Source organism: Pagrus pagrus, assembly GCF_965226575.1.
Source record: "Pagrus pagrus genome assembly, chromosome: 15".
Lineage (NCBI taxonomy): Eukaryota > Metazoa > Chordata > Actinopteri > Spariformes > Sparidae > Pagrus > Pagrus pagrus.
The window spans coordinates 15,509,434-15,525,430 of NC_140199.1; the positions used below are offsets into that span (position 1 = coordinate 15,509,434).

Sequence of the window (15,997 nt, forward strand, 5' to 3'; positions counted from 1 at the left end):
GTTACTTAGCAATAGTTCAACATTTTGGAAAATATACTCATTCTTTCTGAGAGTTAGATGGCGAGATTCATACCACATGTCTGTACGCCAAATGTGATGCAACAGTAAGCAGCCGCTTAGCTTAGCGTATCATAAAGACTGGAAACAGAGCATTAGCTAGCCTGCCTGTGTCCATATTTAAAAGAAAAATCTGCCGAGCAGCACTTCTATGGTTTGCTAATACACATGTTGGTCGAACAAGCTGGGGCAAGCTGGTTAGCATGCTTACTTTGGTAGATAGCTCTGCAACATAATATTCAGAAGTCATAATGTCAGAACTGTAAAGTAAAATTCTTACATAGTGCCCCTTTAAGCTCACCAGATCTGTCACAGCTATTTTGTTGTGGAAGAATAACACATTTTTATTTGTATATTGCTCAATATCCACACATTGTTCCCTGCAAATTAACTGAAATGTTGAAAAAAATCTTGGAAAGTTTGATTACAAAGCTAGCAGTGGTGCTAACCATGTGTGTGAACACTCTGAAGTCCGAATAACAAAAGACTGGATATTTAACAAATGAATATATTAATACATTGATCAACAAATATGAACACTTAAAATCACAATGCAAAAATGTTTTGCATCTAAATCTCGTAAACGCTCTCAACTATTCTTAGACGTGTCACAAATGCGCCAATAAACACCACACCCAGGGCAACTCGGTGACCTGGCCTCATTAAGTGACCGAGTACAGTCATCTTATTTGGGTTACAGAGATGTTGTTGACCTGCAAGAGGAAAACATGGCAAGTGATGTCACCCACATCTATAAGGGGAGACACCCCTAATCCCATTCCCCTCCCTCACCCTTCCCTTAGCTTGGCATTAGGAATTCTCAGAGGGTTGTCTGGAGGAAATGCAGCAAAGAGCACATATATAAATACCTCCCATGGGTGAATATAGGTTGCTGGCCCAAGGAGAGCACCCGACTGGGTAGTTGCTGCCTTGGGTTGGGGGCATGCCATTTGAAAAGAGACAAAATATAGACAAGGGTGATCTTAGAAAGACTCACATGACGACTGCCTTTGGTTTCATTCCCTTGTGCTGCCTTAGAAGGACAGCTCAGATACAGAGCGCATGTTGCTGTCCCATCCTACAGGGCTCAGTCACAGTCTTCTTCATTCTTCTCAGTCTGGAATAAATGTGAATAAACATGAATAATTCATGAATTGTTTGCAGTGTGGGGGTTGTTGTAAATTAAGCCGATTAAATGGCAAGCACAGACTTTATGCTCACCCCGGTGTCTCAGGGCAGCCTTGTATTTATCATAAAGCTGACATGACAGTGAAAGTCACTGACTGCAGCCTGATACAGTAATGTACAATATCTAGTGTTTATCTGGGAAATACAATAAGACGCCCGACAGTAAGAGGATTTGAATGACTCAACAAAACGACAAAAATAGTGATTGTTGTTAAATCCACAAGTTTATTCTTAGGCTATTAGGAAGTTTGTGTTATTTTACTCCTTCAAAGGCTGCAGTCTTTCTTTAAATCTAGTTTTTCTTTTTATCATCTTTTCTTAGCACTAACTGGGAAAGGTCCCAGGACCTTATGAACAAAGTGTGGCGCTGCGTCTACAAACTGCTGCTTTGTTGCCTCTCCTTACATCCCTATCTTTCTACATGGATTTTGCCTTTCATAATGATCAATAATGATGATGAGGTGATTTCCTTGCAGAAGAGGGGGTGAGGGAAAGAAAGGGAGAGAGAGGGAGTGCGCCAGAAAAATACTGCCGTTCAGCTATTTCTATTTCTATCCATATCGTGATGGATAAAGACATGAAAACTGTAGTGAAACGCTGGTATGATGTCAATATCTCTATCCATCTTTCTTTAAAAAAACTAATGCATGTGCTGGCCAGACTAGGATATTTACAGCAGGAGACGGTGGTGCTCAGACAGCTTTAGTTCACAGGGGCCTACAGTTTCTTGTAGCTCATTTGATGCCAAATTATACAAATTTATAAAGTATACACATTAAAAATAAAAAGCATTTAATACTGTAATTACCTTTAAAAATTACACTTAATAGCTGTAACTGTATTACATGTGGGCCCATATGAACACTTTCTGAATGGTACAGTTCACACAAGACCAGTTATTGTGCTGAATACTGCCCAATATAAATCACCCTGAATTATGATTCTCATTAGAGATAAACGAAAGGCACGATTAAGCGTACAGTAGCTCTTGTTTTGCTCTACATAGCGTGACAGCGCCATTAACCGGGCCTGTGTTTTGTCACAGAGGTATTCTGGTGCCTCTGAGGTGACGCTGCTCTGTTTAACTCTCGCCCTGTCTCTGCCCTCCTTTCGGCTCGGCCCTCACGTGCTGAAGATACAAACTCAACTCGCCATGGTTACTGTCCGCCAAACAACAGTCAACAGTGCAGTGAACCTGAGGCATGCTTCGCCTGCCAGACCAAACTGCATGTGAGCTCCCTCGTATCTGCACTGCATCAACCCCTGCTCGGGCTCACTTTATTCACCCCTGAGAATAACTTCTCTCCGCTCGCTCCTCTTGTTGTCTTTTGAAAGGGAGCTGCGGCCCGACGCTGCTAAATCAGCAGATCTGCAGAACACTTGATTCCAAGCTCCATGCTCAGCATCCCAAAGTAAATGTTCCCAAGGAAGTCCTACTACTGAGGCCCTGATTATCGCAGTCATGGCATTCAATTTTGGATCAGGTACAGTACATATCAACGAGAGAGAAGAGAAATATTTAACAATAATATTTCTACGAAAGGCTGTTCTCATACCTCAGACATTTCCTCCTGCTTTCTTCCTGCTAGTGGGAAAGTACTGTATCTGTGTCTGGGCTCATTTTGTGCTCTAGGACATTTACAGCAGGTGAAGACAAGAGGAGCTTTATCCTGCTTACGCCTCTGCTGTCTCCATCGAGGGCCAGTGAGCAGGGAAACGTCTTATTAAAGTTTCCCCTCTCATCCGCCTGACACAGCTCAAGTCCGGCTACGCGGGGCTCCTTCCCCGATACCTCTATGTGGGAGACAGTGTGCACATTATGCAGCTCTGTTGTGGAGGTTGGGTGGAAAATTTTGCAGGGTCTGAGCTGTGCTTTCTTTGGCACTGGTGGCCTCTGGGCCAAAGCTTATTCATCTGTGAACTGACAGCTTCACCTTAGCCCAGGAAACTGAGGAGCTGGATCCCCCGGATCACTGATCTGCTGGAGGAAGGTTCATGAAATGTTCTTGAATGATTTACCTTGTAATGTAAGGGCTTTTGTGTGCCTTTTTGTCTCGATATCTTATATTTTATTGTAGGATATGCCTCACAAGCTGTTTTAAATGTGCAATGTCTGGTTGCTAAAAATTCTAACATGCTTAAAAAGTTCTTGTTTTTTTTCTCATGTTTTTCACCATCCTACCAAACCACGACATCAAAGTCAAAGAGGCAGAATTCAGCAATTAGGCTTTTTCTGTTTTAGTCAAGAAAGCAACTGGTCGGGAAATTACAAGGCAGCAGGTAGTGGCAACACCCGTGTCTCCTCCCTCACTCGGCTCACATCACCAATTTGGCAGTCACTCCCCTGTTTTCAGTAGTAACACCCGTTCAGCTGCATAACAAACATCTGAACAAAAGTGACATTCATTTTGAAGTGAATTTATTTCGAGAGAGATTCAAGACAAACACGAAGCTGAGCTACACTGTGACTTGCTCGTTACAACAAGTGGAATATTGTTCTTTCTTGTGAGTCTGTGGGAGTCACAATGAGCTGCCTGATCGCGCTGCTGTACGGCATTCAATATCAGAGGCTGCTGGAGTCAAGGTCTCATCGGGTCAAACTTCCACCTTGGCCCTGTGGTAATGAAAAACAGTCCACCAGGAGTATTTCTACCTTCCCTCTCTGGTATTTTGTCGTTTGCCCTCAGGCCCTTTGGGAAGAATTTAGCCAGAAACAAGACAAGACATCCTGTGTCTGCCCGCTTGTTGTCTTGGCTTTGAAATAATCAATCTGTGCAATATGTAAGAATTTTAGTTTATCCCAAAGTTAACTAATATTATCAACATAATGTAAAGAAAAACTATTTTGACAGCTATGTAATGTGTTGAAGAGATACCTGCTAAAGTTAGCATGCAAACCAGCTACCCCAGGCCTGCCCTTGTAGTTCTGCTAGCTTCATGGCTAACTAAGCTAACAAGCTAACAGTAGCTACAGTCATGGATGTATAAAAAAAAAATACAGTAAGCAGCAGGTAGCACTTATTCTGGGGATATGTTACCTCTATTTGTTTCGAGCATGAATTCAAGATGGCCAAATCTTACATATTGCATCTTTAAGACATACCACCATAAAATGAGGGCTCAAAGCCAACCGGTCGCTCACACAAACAAAATTCATTGTTTATTTCATGTGAGAGTGTTGAACTCACAGTCAGAGAACATGGAGGCAGAGCTCAGGGTGTAACATATGTCGAGTATTTGTATTGGATTTCACAAAACACTGGTATTTCCTGGTATTTCGTGTCCGGGAGCTTTGGCATCCCCACAGAAATTCCTCTGATATGTTACACAATACGCTACAGTGCTGTGGTCGCAAATTCTTTTGTAAACCAAACGCAGTTTGCTTGGGGTCCATGCCTGTCAAAATGAAGGCTGTCATCAAGTCAATGATGTACCATTGCAGGTAGAAGCATAGTAATTACCCCGACAGCAAAGGTTTTCATTACTCATACTCAGAAGTTGTATGCTTCAGCTGAGCTTATGCAAACTCTACAGCTCTAACTCTGGGATTTTCCACGGAGCATCTGCCATGACATGGGTTTTCATGTGTGGGGAAATGTTCATGTCTGCTCGAACATCTGGTTTCACGGCAGCTTCACATGCCTTGGCCGGACCGGTTGCGGTTGTTTACGGACATTCTGAAGCCTTTGAGAGGTTGGCCACGTTGGCCCTGCTCAATGACAGAAGTGAAACCGAACCCCAGATAATTATTTGCATGTGAAATTAGCCTGCTAGCACAAGTACATTTGACTCTGGATGTGAGGAAGTCCGGCATGGCACAGCGGCACGTGGGTGATTGGGGGAAGCCTGCCATAAGCCTCCATAAGGTGTTGTTATAACTTACCCTTCATGTGTCTACACTGAAGGGCCCGAAGGGACAGAGGATCATGACAAGGGGGGGCGAAAGGGTTGTTGAGTTCAAGAGGCCGCATGTATGGGTGATCACTGTCCTGCTCTTCCAGGCTGTTGACTCTCTGCGAGACTATCATTCAGCACTGGACAAAGTTTGCCTTAAGCACATGTTTTATAACCTCATCTCAATATAAACATTGCGGCTGAAGATAGTGTAGCTCTAAGACCGAAGCCCTCCCTCCGCACTTGAAACAGCTGATTTATGTCTGGTCCTGGACACTTGTGCTCTGTGGTTGGAATGCAGGGAATTTCAAAGACCCCTCCTCTGCATGTCCCGTCCACACGCAAACAAATGGAGCAGGCGCCTGGTTGGGCAGATGAAGGCCCACCGGTGCTCCCACTGCAGGGCAGGGAGGCAGAATGTAAGGAATGTCAGAGGCGAGAAAATAAATCCATTCTATCCTTCTCTGTCAATCTGAAGCTCCTCGGTATCTCTCTGTGTGCTACTTCTTTTTCCAGCATTATTCTGATTTCCAGCCTCTCTTCAGTTGACTTACTTAATCATGTCTGGAATTAAAGGCGCTATATAAAAAGATTTGAGTGGAAAACATTCAAAACTTAACTAAAATTATCAACAGAAGGTGAGGGTATAACAGTTTTGACATTACGACGTCTATGTATTGTGTTGCAAAGCATGTTCGGCATGCTAACCAGCTAGCTCTGGTCCATCACAGTCCAAAGCTCCTATGCTAACAGTGTAAACTCCAATACTTTCTCCGAGTGCTCCGAGCCCCCCAGTCTGAACAGCTAGCTGCATGGCTAACTGAGCTAACTAGCTAGCGGTTACCTGCAGTTGGTGGCTTATCTGGTGTTGCTCCTTATTAGTTTTAGGTGTGAATTCAACAGATAATGAATTCTTACATACTGCACCTTAAACTCTCAGATCTGAAGTATGAACACATTACCTGCAAGAAATTAGCCGGAATAGGACAAAATCAATTTATTTGTGTTAAATCTTTAAAAACACAAATATGCATAGTGTTCTGTCATGTGGCAAAATGAATCATGTGACAATCAAAATAATGCCTTGTTAAACACACTTAAAGTCACAAAATGCAAAATGTTCAAGACTGTGTAAAAAAGCAAAGGACCGCAAAGTCATCGTGTGTATACCGTGGAAGTCAACGTAAGAACACAAATCTATCATGTAGCGTTTTTACAGTCAGAGGCACGATGGCCATGTTTTAACTGTAACTCAATAGTACATGCATCTTAAACATGCGGCTGGCATGGCAAACAAAAAGAAGAAGAAGAAGAATCAACACTCCATAGAAGCTAGAATAGTTATATGTTTTGACAATAAAAACATAAGCAGCTCTGTCTATTGTAGCTCATTCTCATCTCAATGATATATCCAGACACCATTTTGATTGCTTTGTGAGTCTTTCTCTCCTCATGGCTATAGTTTAATTATTCCCTTTCTCCTCCTGGGGCCACTGCGCAGCTCAAGGCCTGCTCTTCGCTGCGGGTTTATCCATTATGTTGAGCACATCGTCCAGGATGGATGGGCCCAGATCAAGTTCGAGGGAGAGGAATGACCCCGTGATCTGGGCGAGGGAATCCTGCGACGTGCTCTTCTCCTTGGAAAACTCAAACTCAAAATCACAGATGCGGCCCTCCTCCACCCCACTGTCTCTGTCCACCCACTCTCCATTGCACTTTGAGAGCTCCTGCTTGAAGCCCATGGTAATGTCATTGTTAAAGTGTCCGTAACCATTGCAGTTGCCGCTCCTGTTGAGACTCCTGCTGCCGTTGTAGATCTTGTTTTGGTAGTCCCCTTTACCACTGAAGCTCTCAAAGCTGTCGGTGCTTGTGTTGCTGTTCAGGCTTCCGTTAGCTTTGAAGGTGCTGTTGCTGTGACCGTTGATGTAATAGGACGATGGCTTGTCAAATCTGGTGTCACTCTTGTTTAATTTGTTGGCTTTGGCAACTGCCTTAGAGGTGGACTTGTCTGTGTTTTCCAGCAGATCCAAGAGGACGTCAGGCTTCAACTGGATATCTGCCGAGGGAGACGAAGGCTCGCTGCCGAAGACGTCCATGGAGCGCAGCAGAGCATCCATCTGCAGGATCTCTACCTCCTCTGTGCTGTCAGGTTTCATGATAGCTGTAGGTCCAATGATGTCCTCCAATGGCTCTGGGGGCATGGAGAACACAGTGGAGGAGATCATAGGAAGGGTAAGTGCCTGGCAGCCGCCAATAGTTGGGAGAGAGATGGCGTTCTTTAGCACCGGAGAGGGTGTTTCGGCAAAGGAAGCATCACCAGTGCTGTTTGCTCTGAGAAACTCACTTTGGGCACCATACTGGGGGTGGACCCCTTCCTTCCCAGGTAGAAGTTCATACTTCCCCTGGAGGAATGACATGTCACCGAAGGCATCTCTCTCTCCGCCCTTGCCAATGTGGATGGTGTGGCGGAAGTCCCCAAGCGGTGGACTGATCATGTCTGGGGACAAAATATCTCTGAGGCGACATTTCTTTCCCTTCTTACTGTTGTTTGGTTTCAGGTATATTGGTGCTTTCGCTGGCATGGCTGTAACTGAAGAGATCTCAGATATGCAGGATAGAAAAGTCGGAAGTGCTTTATAAGTTCTGGACGTTACAGTTCCCTTGGGGAAAAGCTCGAGTTACATTCTCAGTAACCAGTCATGCAGGACTCCAAAAATAATCTCAGCAATTGCAGCATCGATCAGGAAATGGGATTCCAAGCAGGACTGTAGACGTCCGACGGTGTTGAAAGGTCGAATGGCAACTGTCCTGAAATCAGAGACAAATAGAGAATATATCAGCATCTTTTTAAAAACACAAACTCAGCACTGACAAATTCCCTGAAGGTTACTTTGATGAGTCTTTCTACTGTCCTGCCTTCCAGAAAAAGAAATTCAGTCACCAAGTCCCACAAATAAACTCCGGATCTTGCAAGAAAAAATATCCTCATCTTGCATCTGGCAAGCTTAAAAGCCAGAGCAGAGGAGGATGAGGCCTGGGTCGAAGGCGTTCTGCTGCTCTATTCACATTTCCACACATGAGCCTCTTTTGGCCTCTGCAGCTCTGGATGTGCTAATGTGGAACAGCTGGACCGCAGATTGGGAGAGGGGAAGCAAAGCGGGACTTTAGTAGGATCAGAGCAGGGCAGCCTGTTTTAGAAGCGAGCTACTGCTCAGACACGCACAGAGATAGAAGGAGATGGGGGAGAAAGAGGGGAGGAAGGGGGGTTTTTAGGGGGATTGTGCGAGGGAGATAGAGTGAGGGATTATGGAGCAAGTGGATCTTAAGAAAGAAGGTGATGCAGAATGTGAATTGATTTGATGGGCAGAGGGTCGGCTTCGAGTTTAATAAAGGGCTGAGGTACCAGCTAGGGTGCACAATGCATCGGGGAGGGTAAACATTATTAAAGAGTATTGGATTTGATAAAAGGTGCCTGATTGCATTGAGCTTTTCCATTACGACCCGAGCAAGAATGTCACCACGTTGGCAGCCAGCTTAGTGTAGGATGAACTCAGTAAAAAGAGGAGAGAACCGCTCTGACCGTTTGAAATGACATAGCAACCGGGGAGAAAGGGAAAAACACTTGGTGGAGGGAAGGGAGTTGACAGGGTGTGTGTGTGTGTGTGTGTGTGTGTGTGTGTGTGTGTGCATGATGGGGGGGGTGGGAGAGAGGACCAGTGAAGAGAGAGCTTGCCCATTTATAGACATATTTACTTATGAGAGGTCTGTCAGCAGTGACCGTCTGACAGAGCGCACCGCCGCACAGAAAGCGCCTGGGCGGTCAAGTCCGCAGCAAAAAGGTTTCACAGAGAAAACATCCACATTCCTGCTGCAACCGACCCCGTAGAGACGCACTGCATCAGCCTTATCAGAGACACTTTAAGTAGGCTATGTTTATTCAGCAGGCACATTAGTGTGGAGCCACAGAGACAGACACTTGCTGCGTATTCGAATCCAAAAAAGCAGGCTGGGAACCATTGCACTGACATCCATTTTGGATTCTTGAGCTTCCAACCTGTTTGATGAAGTGCCATAGCGCCAGTGTCTGCCGTACGAGAGCCAGAACTTCAATAAACTGTATGTGATGTGAAGTAGGGGACGCCATTACAACACAAATAAACCTGTCACCCAGCGAGCGCTATGGGGCTATATATAGGCATGACAAACACTGAGAGATGCAGAACATGTGTGAGTGTGTTGAATGGCAAGAGTCCTTGTGTATTCGAGTGCTGGTGTGAGTGCGAGGCGCCTGAGATAGCACTTTTGAATCCACGCCATGTGTGCGAAGGAGAGCGTGTTTGTTTGCTAATAGTGAGGGAGAGAAAGGGAAAGGGGGAGAAGGAGAGAGGGAGGGCGAAGAGGAGTGCTGCAGTGTTTGATGAAGGGGGGGGGGGGGGTTACAGCAAAATCCCTGGCTTGTTTAGTTCCAGCTCTTCTCTTATTTTTGTTCTCTTCCTCCCACTTCTTTTCCCTTGTTGTATTGTCTCTCCCCTTCCCTGCTGCTTCTTACTCATTTCTGACCTTGACAGCTGATGCTCAGATGCTGCAGTGGGAAATTGGGCTTGGATAGGAAGGGAGACAAATGCATGCAGCACGCCAAAAGCTGCTTCCTGTGGGCTCAGGGTGCACATATCCATATCTGTGTTAACTTTTTCCTAAGAATAGAAGGTCACTGCTGCACTGCTGGCTGACACACTTCCCATCAAGCATTCCTATTGATTATTGGCCGCCCTGATGAAATTATAACATCCGCCTGGTTTGTTTGGACCCTCTGCTCTCCAGTGGCACGGGAAAGCGCAAAGCTCATGCATTATAATAGATGATAATGTTGGCTGGAATCAATAGTATGGACTGAACTTGTGTGAACTTGTGTCTTCCTCTAGAAGAATCCAACTCAGGGGGACATCTGCTGTGCATCCTCAAGGTCAGCACTTGTGGCCCGTGAGAAGTCAGCTGGTATGGTGAAAGCCTGGAGGTCTGACCTTCACGTCAGCCGTCCTGCTGGTGGCTCAGTTTGGCTTCTATGACAAACATGACTGGAATTTCGAAGGCTGAGAGAAAAGCATGAGGAAAACAATATCCTCATGTCTACCAGTATGAGGGTTAATTTAATAAGGGCTTATGGAAATTAGCATTGATTTGAGTATATGTAGAGAATCTCAAGAGTCATAGTGATGTTAGTTAAGCTTCTGTTGGACCAAAAGGAAGTTAATCAATTACAAGGGCTCAGTATGCCTCAAGACGACTGACCCAATCAATCCATTTGTGTATCTGCAGGCTGTTAATAGTCAAGCAGGTGTATTCTGGTATATCTCAAAGCCAAGGCCAGATTTGCACCCTCCTTTTGGAAGTGCTCCAAATAAAAGGCGTTGTGGCACGTGTCGACTGGTACGAGGCTCAGCGGCGCCCACCTCCGCAGAATGCGGTCGCGGGTTTCATTTACACCTCCGGGGAAGTGCGGATCTGATGGCACCTTCCTTTCAGAAGTGCTTGCCTGAGCAGCCATCCAGTCATAATGGGAGCTGCAGGGATAAAGCCACTGTGTCATTGGGTCAGCAAGAGCTATCTGTCTGGGCATGAAGTGATCTGGAGCCACTCCAGCCTCTTTAAAAATGGAGCTTTGCCTCATCAGCTCGTGCTCGGAGGGTTAGTTATAAGCGAGGGGGGCAGCAGAAGGACCGAGGTGATGAAAGTTTGGAGCAGATAAATGTGGGGTTGGTATCTGGTAATTAAAGTGACGACTCACGATTTGTCTGGGTATTTCTGGACACCTCAAAGTCACGTGCGACACAAGTGGGTCAGTGTATTCTTAGAGGAAGTGTCACTAAACAAATGATGCTCTGCAGTTTACAGTAAACTGCTCCGAAGCCGGCGATGAGGGATGGACAGCGAGAGCAGCTGTTCAAAATACGACCTGCATACGACTTCCTCATTCTTTAAAATAGAAACTGTGCATCCCCTAAATATTACTCCTGTGATGGGATTACTGTGCTGACATTTCACATCAGTGCCGCTGAAAAATAGCATGCTCTTCTGCACTGTCATAGTTGTGGTCAGCGTAACATCATCATCCTCTCACTGTCTTCAAAGCGACTTCATGGAAGTTTGAAGTTTCCAAATACTCCTCTGACATCTAACCAGCCTTGACTTCTGTCACGCCTTTGAATAGCAGAAAGACCCTCTCTTTGGGGCTGTTATAAAAAGCACATACCACAGAGGGTAATGGTAGCCTTACAGAATAGACCGAGCTGTTTGTTTCATAAAAAAAAACCTCAATTATAGGCAAAGGCCTAACTTTCGGGGGCCTGGTGGCGGTGCTGGGACCAGGGCGAATAGCAGGGTGGAGTATTTGTTCTGTCTTTCTTTCTCGCTCTCCTCGTGTGCCACCCGCAAGCATGGCCGGCACTTGCCAGAGTTATCCTTGGCAGAGATGAGCAGGAAAGCGAATGGAAGCGCATGAAACATGAAGGGAATGTCAACATATACTGGCAAAACAAAACAAAAAAACTCCTTTCCTTCCCCCGAGAGATAAAGGCAAAGCCAGCTCTGCATTTTTTTTCAGAGGAACATGCCTTAAATGTGTAGCTGGACTAAAAATGTCTCCCTTGGAAAGCGGGGAAGATATCATGTTCCTCTTAACAGTTCAGCTCTTGTGTTACACGAAGAGCGTCTGTGAGACACAAGCTGAACTTACAATGCATGCTTCTGCACGTTTCACTGTTACTAAGCAATATCATATTCTGGTCTAGACATTCACAAAGAACCCGGACACTTCCGTGACAGCAAGCAAACTGCAGCAACATCATCCGACCTACTATTTCAGATTACTGTAACACATCTCTGATCTCACTCACCTCAGATATTCCGATGAGGTCTTGATCCTTCCCAGGTATCGCTGGTGCTCTCCTGAATGCTGCAGCCCCAGGTTGATGTGTGTGTGTGTGTCAGTATGTGTGTGTTCGGTGGCTGCTGTGCTGCTCCTGTGGCATGTTGACACTGCTCTGCCTCGGGGCTGCACTTCTGTCGACTGGGACGTCTGCCGGACAGCTGTTTTGGAATTGCGCTCCGGCTCCTATTCAAGTCAAGTCTCCTCCTACACCTCCCCTCAACTTCCCCCTCCTTCTTCTTCCTCTCTCTCTCTCTCTCTCTCTCTCTCTCTCTAGCGGCACCTGTGCATGTCTGTCCTCTCTCTCTCCTTACCCAGAGCTGAGATTTTTTAAAGCAGCTCTGTGGTGTTTTGAGGATCCTCCTTGCTTCCTGCGCCTTGGTGGAGCTGCGGTGACGAGTGATCACAAGCCCCGGCTCGAAAAAATGAGCACTGCGCGCCTCATGGGATGTCTGGCTGTCTCTCCACTTCTAAAACAGTCCATGATATGTTCACTAATGTGTGTTCTCTCTCTCCCTCATCTGCCTCACCCTGTCTGACTTTTGCGACTGCCCAAATCTGATAAGAGCTATTCTGTAAATGCAGCCGGCAGACACTTGACTCGACTCTTCCTGTCTGTCTTTCAAGCCTCTCCTCTCCATCCTTATCTGTCTATCACACATGCACACCCACCCTTTAATTGTTTGCCTCTTCAAAATTGCCTAATTCTGTTCATTTTGTGCACTGGTCTTTATTTTTCGAAGCTGCAGCCGGGGCGACACTGTGTGACTAATTGTTGCAGAATACTGCAGCACTGCAGCACATGCAGGGGACACTTTAAAACCAGCTGATGGACGGCACGTGGGTAGAGCTGCAGCAAAAACAGACCTTCTGAGAATTGTGCTGCTCTATATGATTAAAATTCAAAGACAGAGACACATTTCTAACCTGATGCCCTCAAGTCAAGGACACGGCAAACCTCGCCGGTGCATCCATTTTTTTGGGTCTATTCCTATGTAGTTAAAAGAAAAATCCTGTCACCTTGGTAACCGGTGCAGCCCAGAGGTGATGTCACACGCTGCTGTGTAGTTGCCCCCCGAAGAGGCTGGGGAAAGCATAGGAGAGGTGTGTGTTTCTGCCTGTACAGTGGATTACAAAGGGGCAAACGACACATGTGGGGGGAGGGGTGCTTGTATTTTAAATCAATGTGTGTGTGTGTCTGCGGTTAAGAAAGGGGGTGAATGCATGTCCTCACAAGCCGGAGTCGTACCTAAACGATAATCCTGCCTTGTCGGTCATATGAGGCGGCACATCCCTCTGCAAACACCTCAAATTCTCGCTTCTCCTTCCTGCTATATCTGGCCTGGATAGCTCACTCTCCTTAATCTGCTTTTCCCCCGCTGCTATATTTCATGTCATGGATGCACCACTGTAATAACTAGCCGTATGAGATGCTTTGCAAAGTCTTCCACTTAAATGAATGAATGCAGTGGTTGTGTGTGTTTGTGGACAGCTTACGCTGCTGAGACACCCTCTATTTAACTTGCACAGGCGTTATTTAGCACCAGCTAAACAGCAGTTGTGAATGGAGCCCTCTTAGCATGGTGTTGTTGTGTCGCCTGGGGGTGATGTCATCGCGGCGTCCATGTGGCCGGCACATGATCTGTAAGTAGAACACACAACACTGTCTTCTCATTTAGGAGGACCATTGCAACCATGGAAACTCCATGTACTTTCCCCCCAGAAAGATAAAGTAGTAATAGGGATGGGAAATTCAGTGAGTGAAGGAGACGTTGTAATTACTTTATAAATGGTTAATCAATCTTTTAATTTACTTATTCACAAGGGTAATGCACATTAATCATCTTTCTAAGTGCGTCAGTGTTAGCCAGCTGGCTGCAGTCCGTTGGCAAGATATTCTTAAACTTAATAGGTCTTTTGACTTATTAACAATGGCTCTTTAGTGACCTAGTAAACCATGACAGTTTGACCGCATGAGCCAGCATGCAAAATACCATAACCGAGAAACTGATGCAGCTAAATGGAATTCAGCCATTAAACATTTGCTTATTTTCCACATGTGCTTCCTTTTTTACTGTTATATCAAAATTGCATTGTAATTTCAGAGTGAATGAGGACAGAATTCCAGAGGTAATATTCATACAGCTGCTATTTTCCACTGACATCATGTCAGGGTGGGTAGGTGAATTCTCGCACTGCTGTAATCTGACAAATCGTTATCACTTCACTGTTTTCTAATGATCAGCAACCGAAAAGACAATGGATAGTGAAAATCTGGAGGAACATCGAGCCACTTTTTAATGTTAAACAACATATTTGATAACCCATTAGCTTCCATTAGACAACAGCTAACATTAGCATTCAGCCACTTCCTAGCTAACTTCACCATTTGATAGTGTTGCTGATATGATAGGAAAGGCATGTATTGTTTCTAAAATATAAAGCCTGGAAGTGAGTTTTCACTTTCCGTCACTCTTTCAGTTGCAGATCAATCAGGAAGTGGTGAAATTAAATTAATTTGTCAGATTCAGAACACAGCAACATGACATTACCACAACATTCAGTGTCATTCTACAGATTATTCTGCATTATATCTACACACTGATGGCAACGAAAGGTTACATTTTTTTAAGCTTTGATCCTTGTTGTGCTGACCTTTGCTACTACTTGTGAATTTAAAATGGAGGAAAAAATAATGAGGAGTGTTTTTGAATGATGAACCATAAATCATGATCACATTAGAAACAAAATAAAAACATCGCCTGAGTAAAATATCACCAATCATATTGTTACATGTAGCTCATTTTGCCTGGTGGCTTCACCAGAACAGATCAGGTGAGATTATAAAACTTGTTTAAAGGTGCTATGAGTACATAAGTTTACTTGTCAACATCTGTCTCCAGCAGTGGAAATGCCAGTGTTAGGCTAACTGTTGTTGTGCTTCATTTTCTCATGTTGGATTTAGGGCAGAACCGACGCTACCATAAATGACATCAGTGGTTATTTCTTCAAACTCTGGTGATTATATTTAGTTAATTTTAAACAAAAACTCTTACATAAAGCTCTTTTAAAGTGTTTTTACTCATTACTATTTGCAGATATGTTAGCTGCCACAGACTCCTCACAACCCTGTGTGGAGCAAAGCAATGGTGTTTTTATTTTGCTACGTTGTGAATGTGGTCTTACTCACTTTCTATTAAGTCATCAAGTCTGTACTTACATGTTAGCAAGTCATTAACATATCATCATACACACTTTTTAATTAGTCATAAAGTCTGTACTGTCTGCTAAAGGTTGAAAGTAATACACCAGACAAACAGATTGTTTTCAGCCCAGCAGACCTGGCTTGTTACTGATCTATAAAGGCTTAATGAATGATTTTCTGACATTTATAAAGTCATAGGTCACAACTGACATTAGTTAAAAAAAATGTGCCTTATTACAGTGTTACCAAAGTCACCATTGAAGTGAATGAGTTTTTTTTTTCCTCACCAAACTCAAGACACTAACATAAACTGTATGCTGTGTTCTGTTGAATATGGAAGTATTTGCCAGGAATATGCTTGTCATCTTATTTTTGTTTTTGGGAGAAATGACACTCGTTTTTTATTCCAGTTCAAGACTCATTTGCCTTGGCCTGCTTCGGCCCACGTCTCTGCCGTTTACACAAGGAGAGCTTTCTGTCTGAGGTGTCCTGTCTAAACTGTTCCACTGAGGTTACTTTTCTCCAGCGGACACACCACGTGCCGATCTTAGGTCAGGTAAACAAGCCTGTCCTTGTCTACTAAAGTAAATCAACCTAGAAAAACAGGATTTTAAAGAAGCAGGTCGCTCTTGCCTGTTGTAACTCACAAGGTGTAATGAGCCTGCAGTAAGCGTTGTTGAAGACTTTCTCCCTTCTCGCAGATTCAGTTCTAATCTCATGTTATCACC

General features: G+C 44.6%; 1 protein-coding gene across 1 annotated transcript; it reads right to left on the reverse strand.

The window, feature by feature from the left end:
* Positions 1–6,121: 6,121 nt before the first annotated feature.
* On the reverse strand, positions 6,122–12,532 carry cdc42ep3 (CDC42 effector protein (Rho GTPase binding) 3). The gene is made up of 2 exons (XM_084376059.1): positions 12,033–12,532; positions 6,122–7,947 (listed from the first exon to the last, which is right to left on the reverse strand). Exon 2 carries the CDS (start codon positions 7,719–7,721, stop codon positions 6,642–6,644), a length of 1,080 nt encoding a protein of 359 aa, XP_084232185.1. The 5' UTR covers positions 7,722–7,947; positions 12,033–12,532; the 3' UTR covers positions 6,122–6,641.
* Between the last annotated feature and the right edge of the window lie 3,465 nt (positions 12,533–15,997).

Coding starts and splice junctions, on each gene's coding strand:
- cdc42ep3 (XM_084376059.1), bottom strand. CDS start 7,721: ATGCCAGCGAAAGCACCAATATACCTGAAACCAAACAACAGTAAGAAG.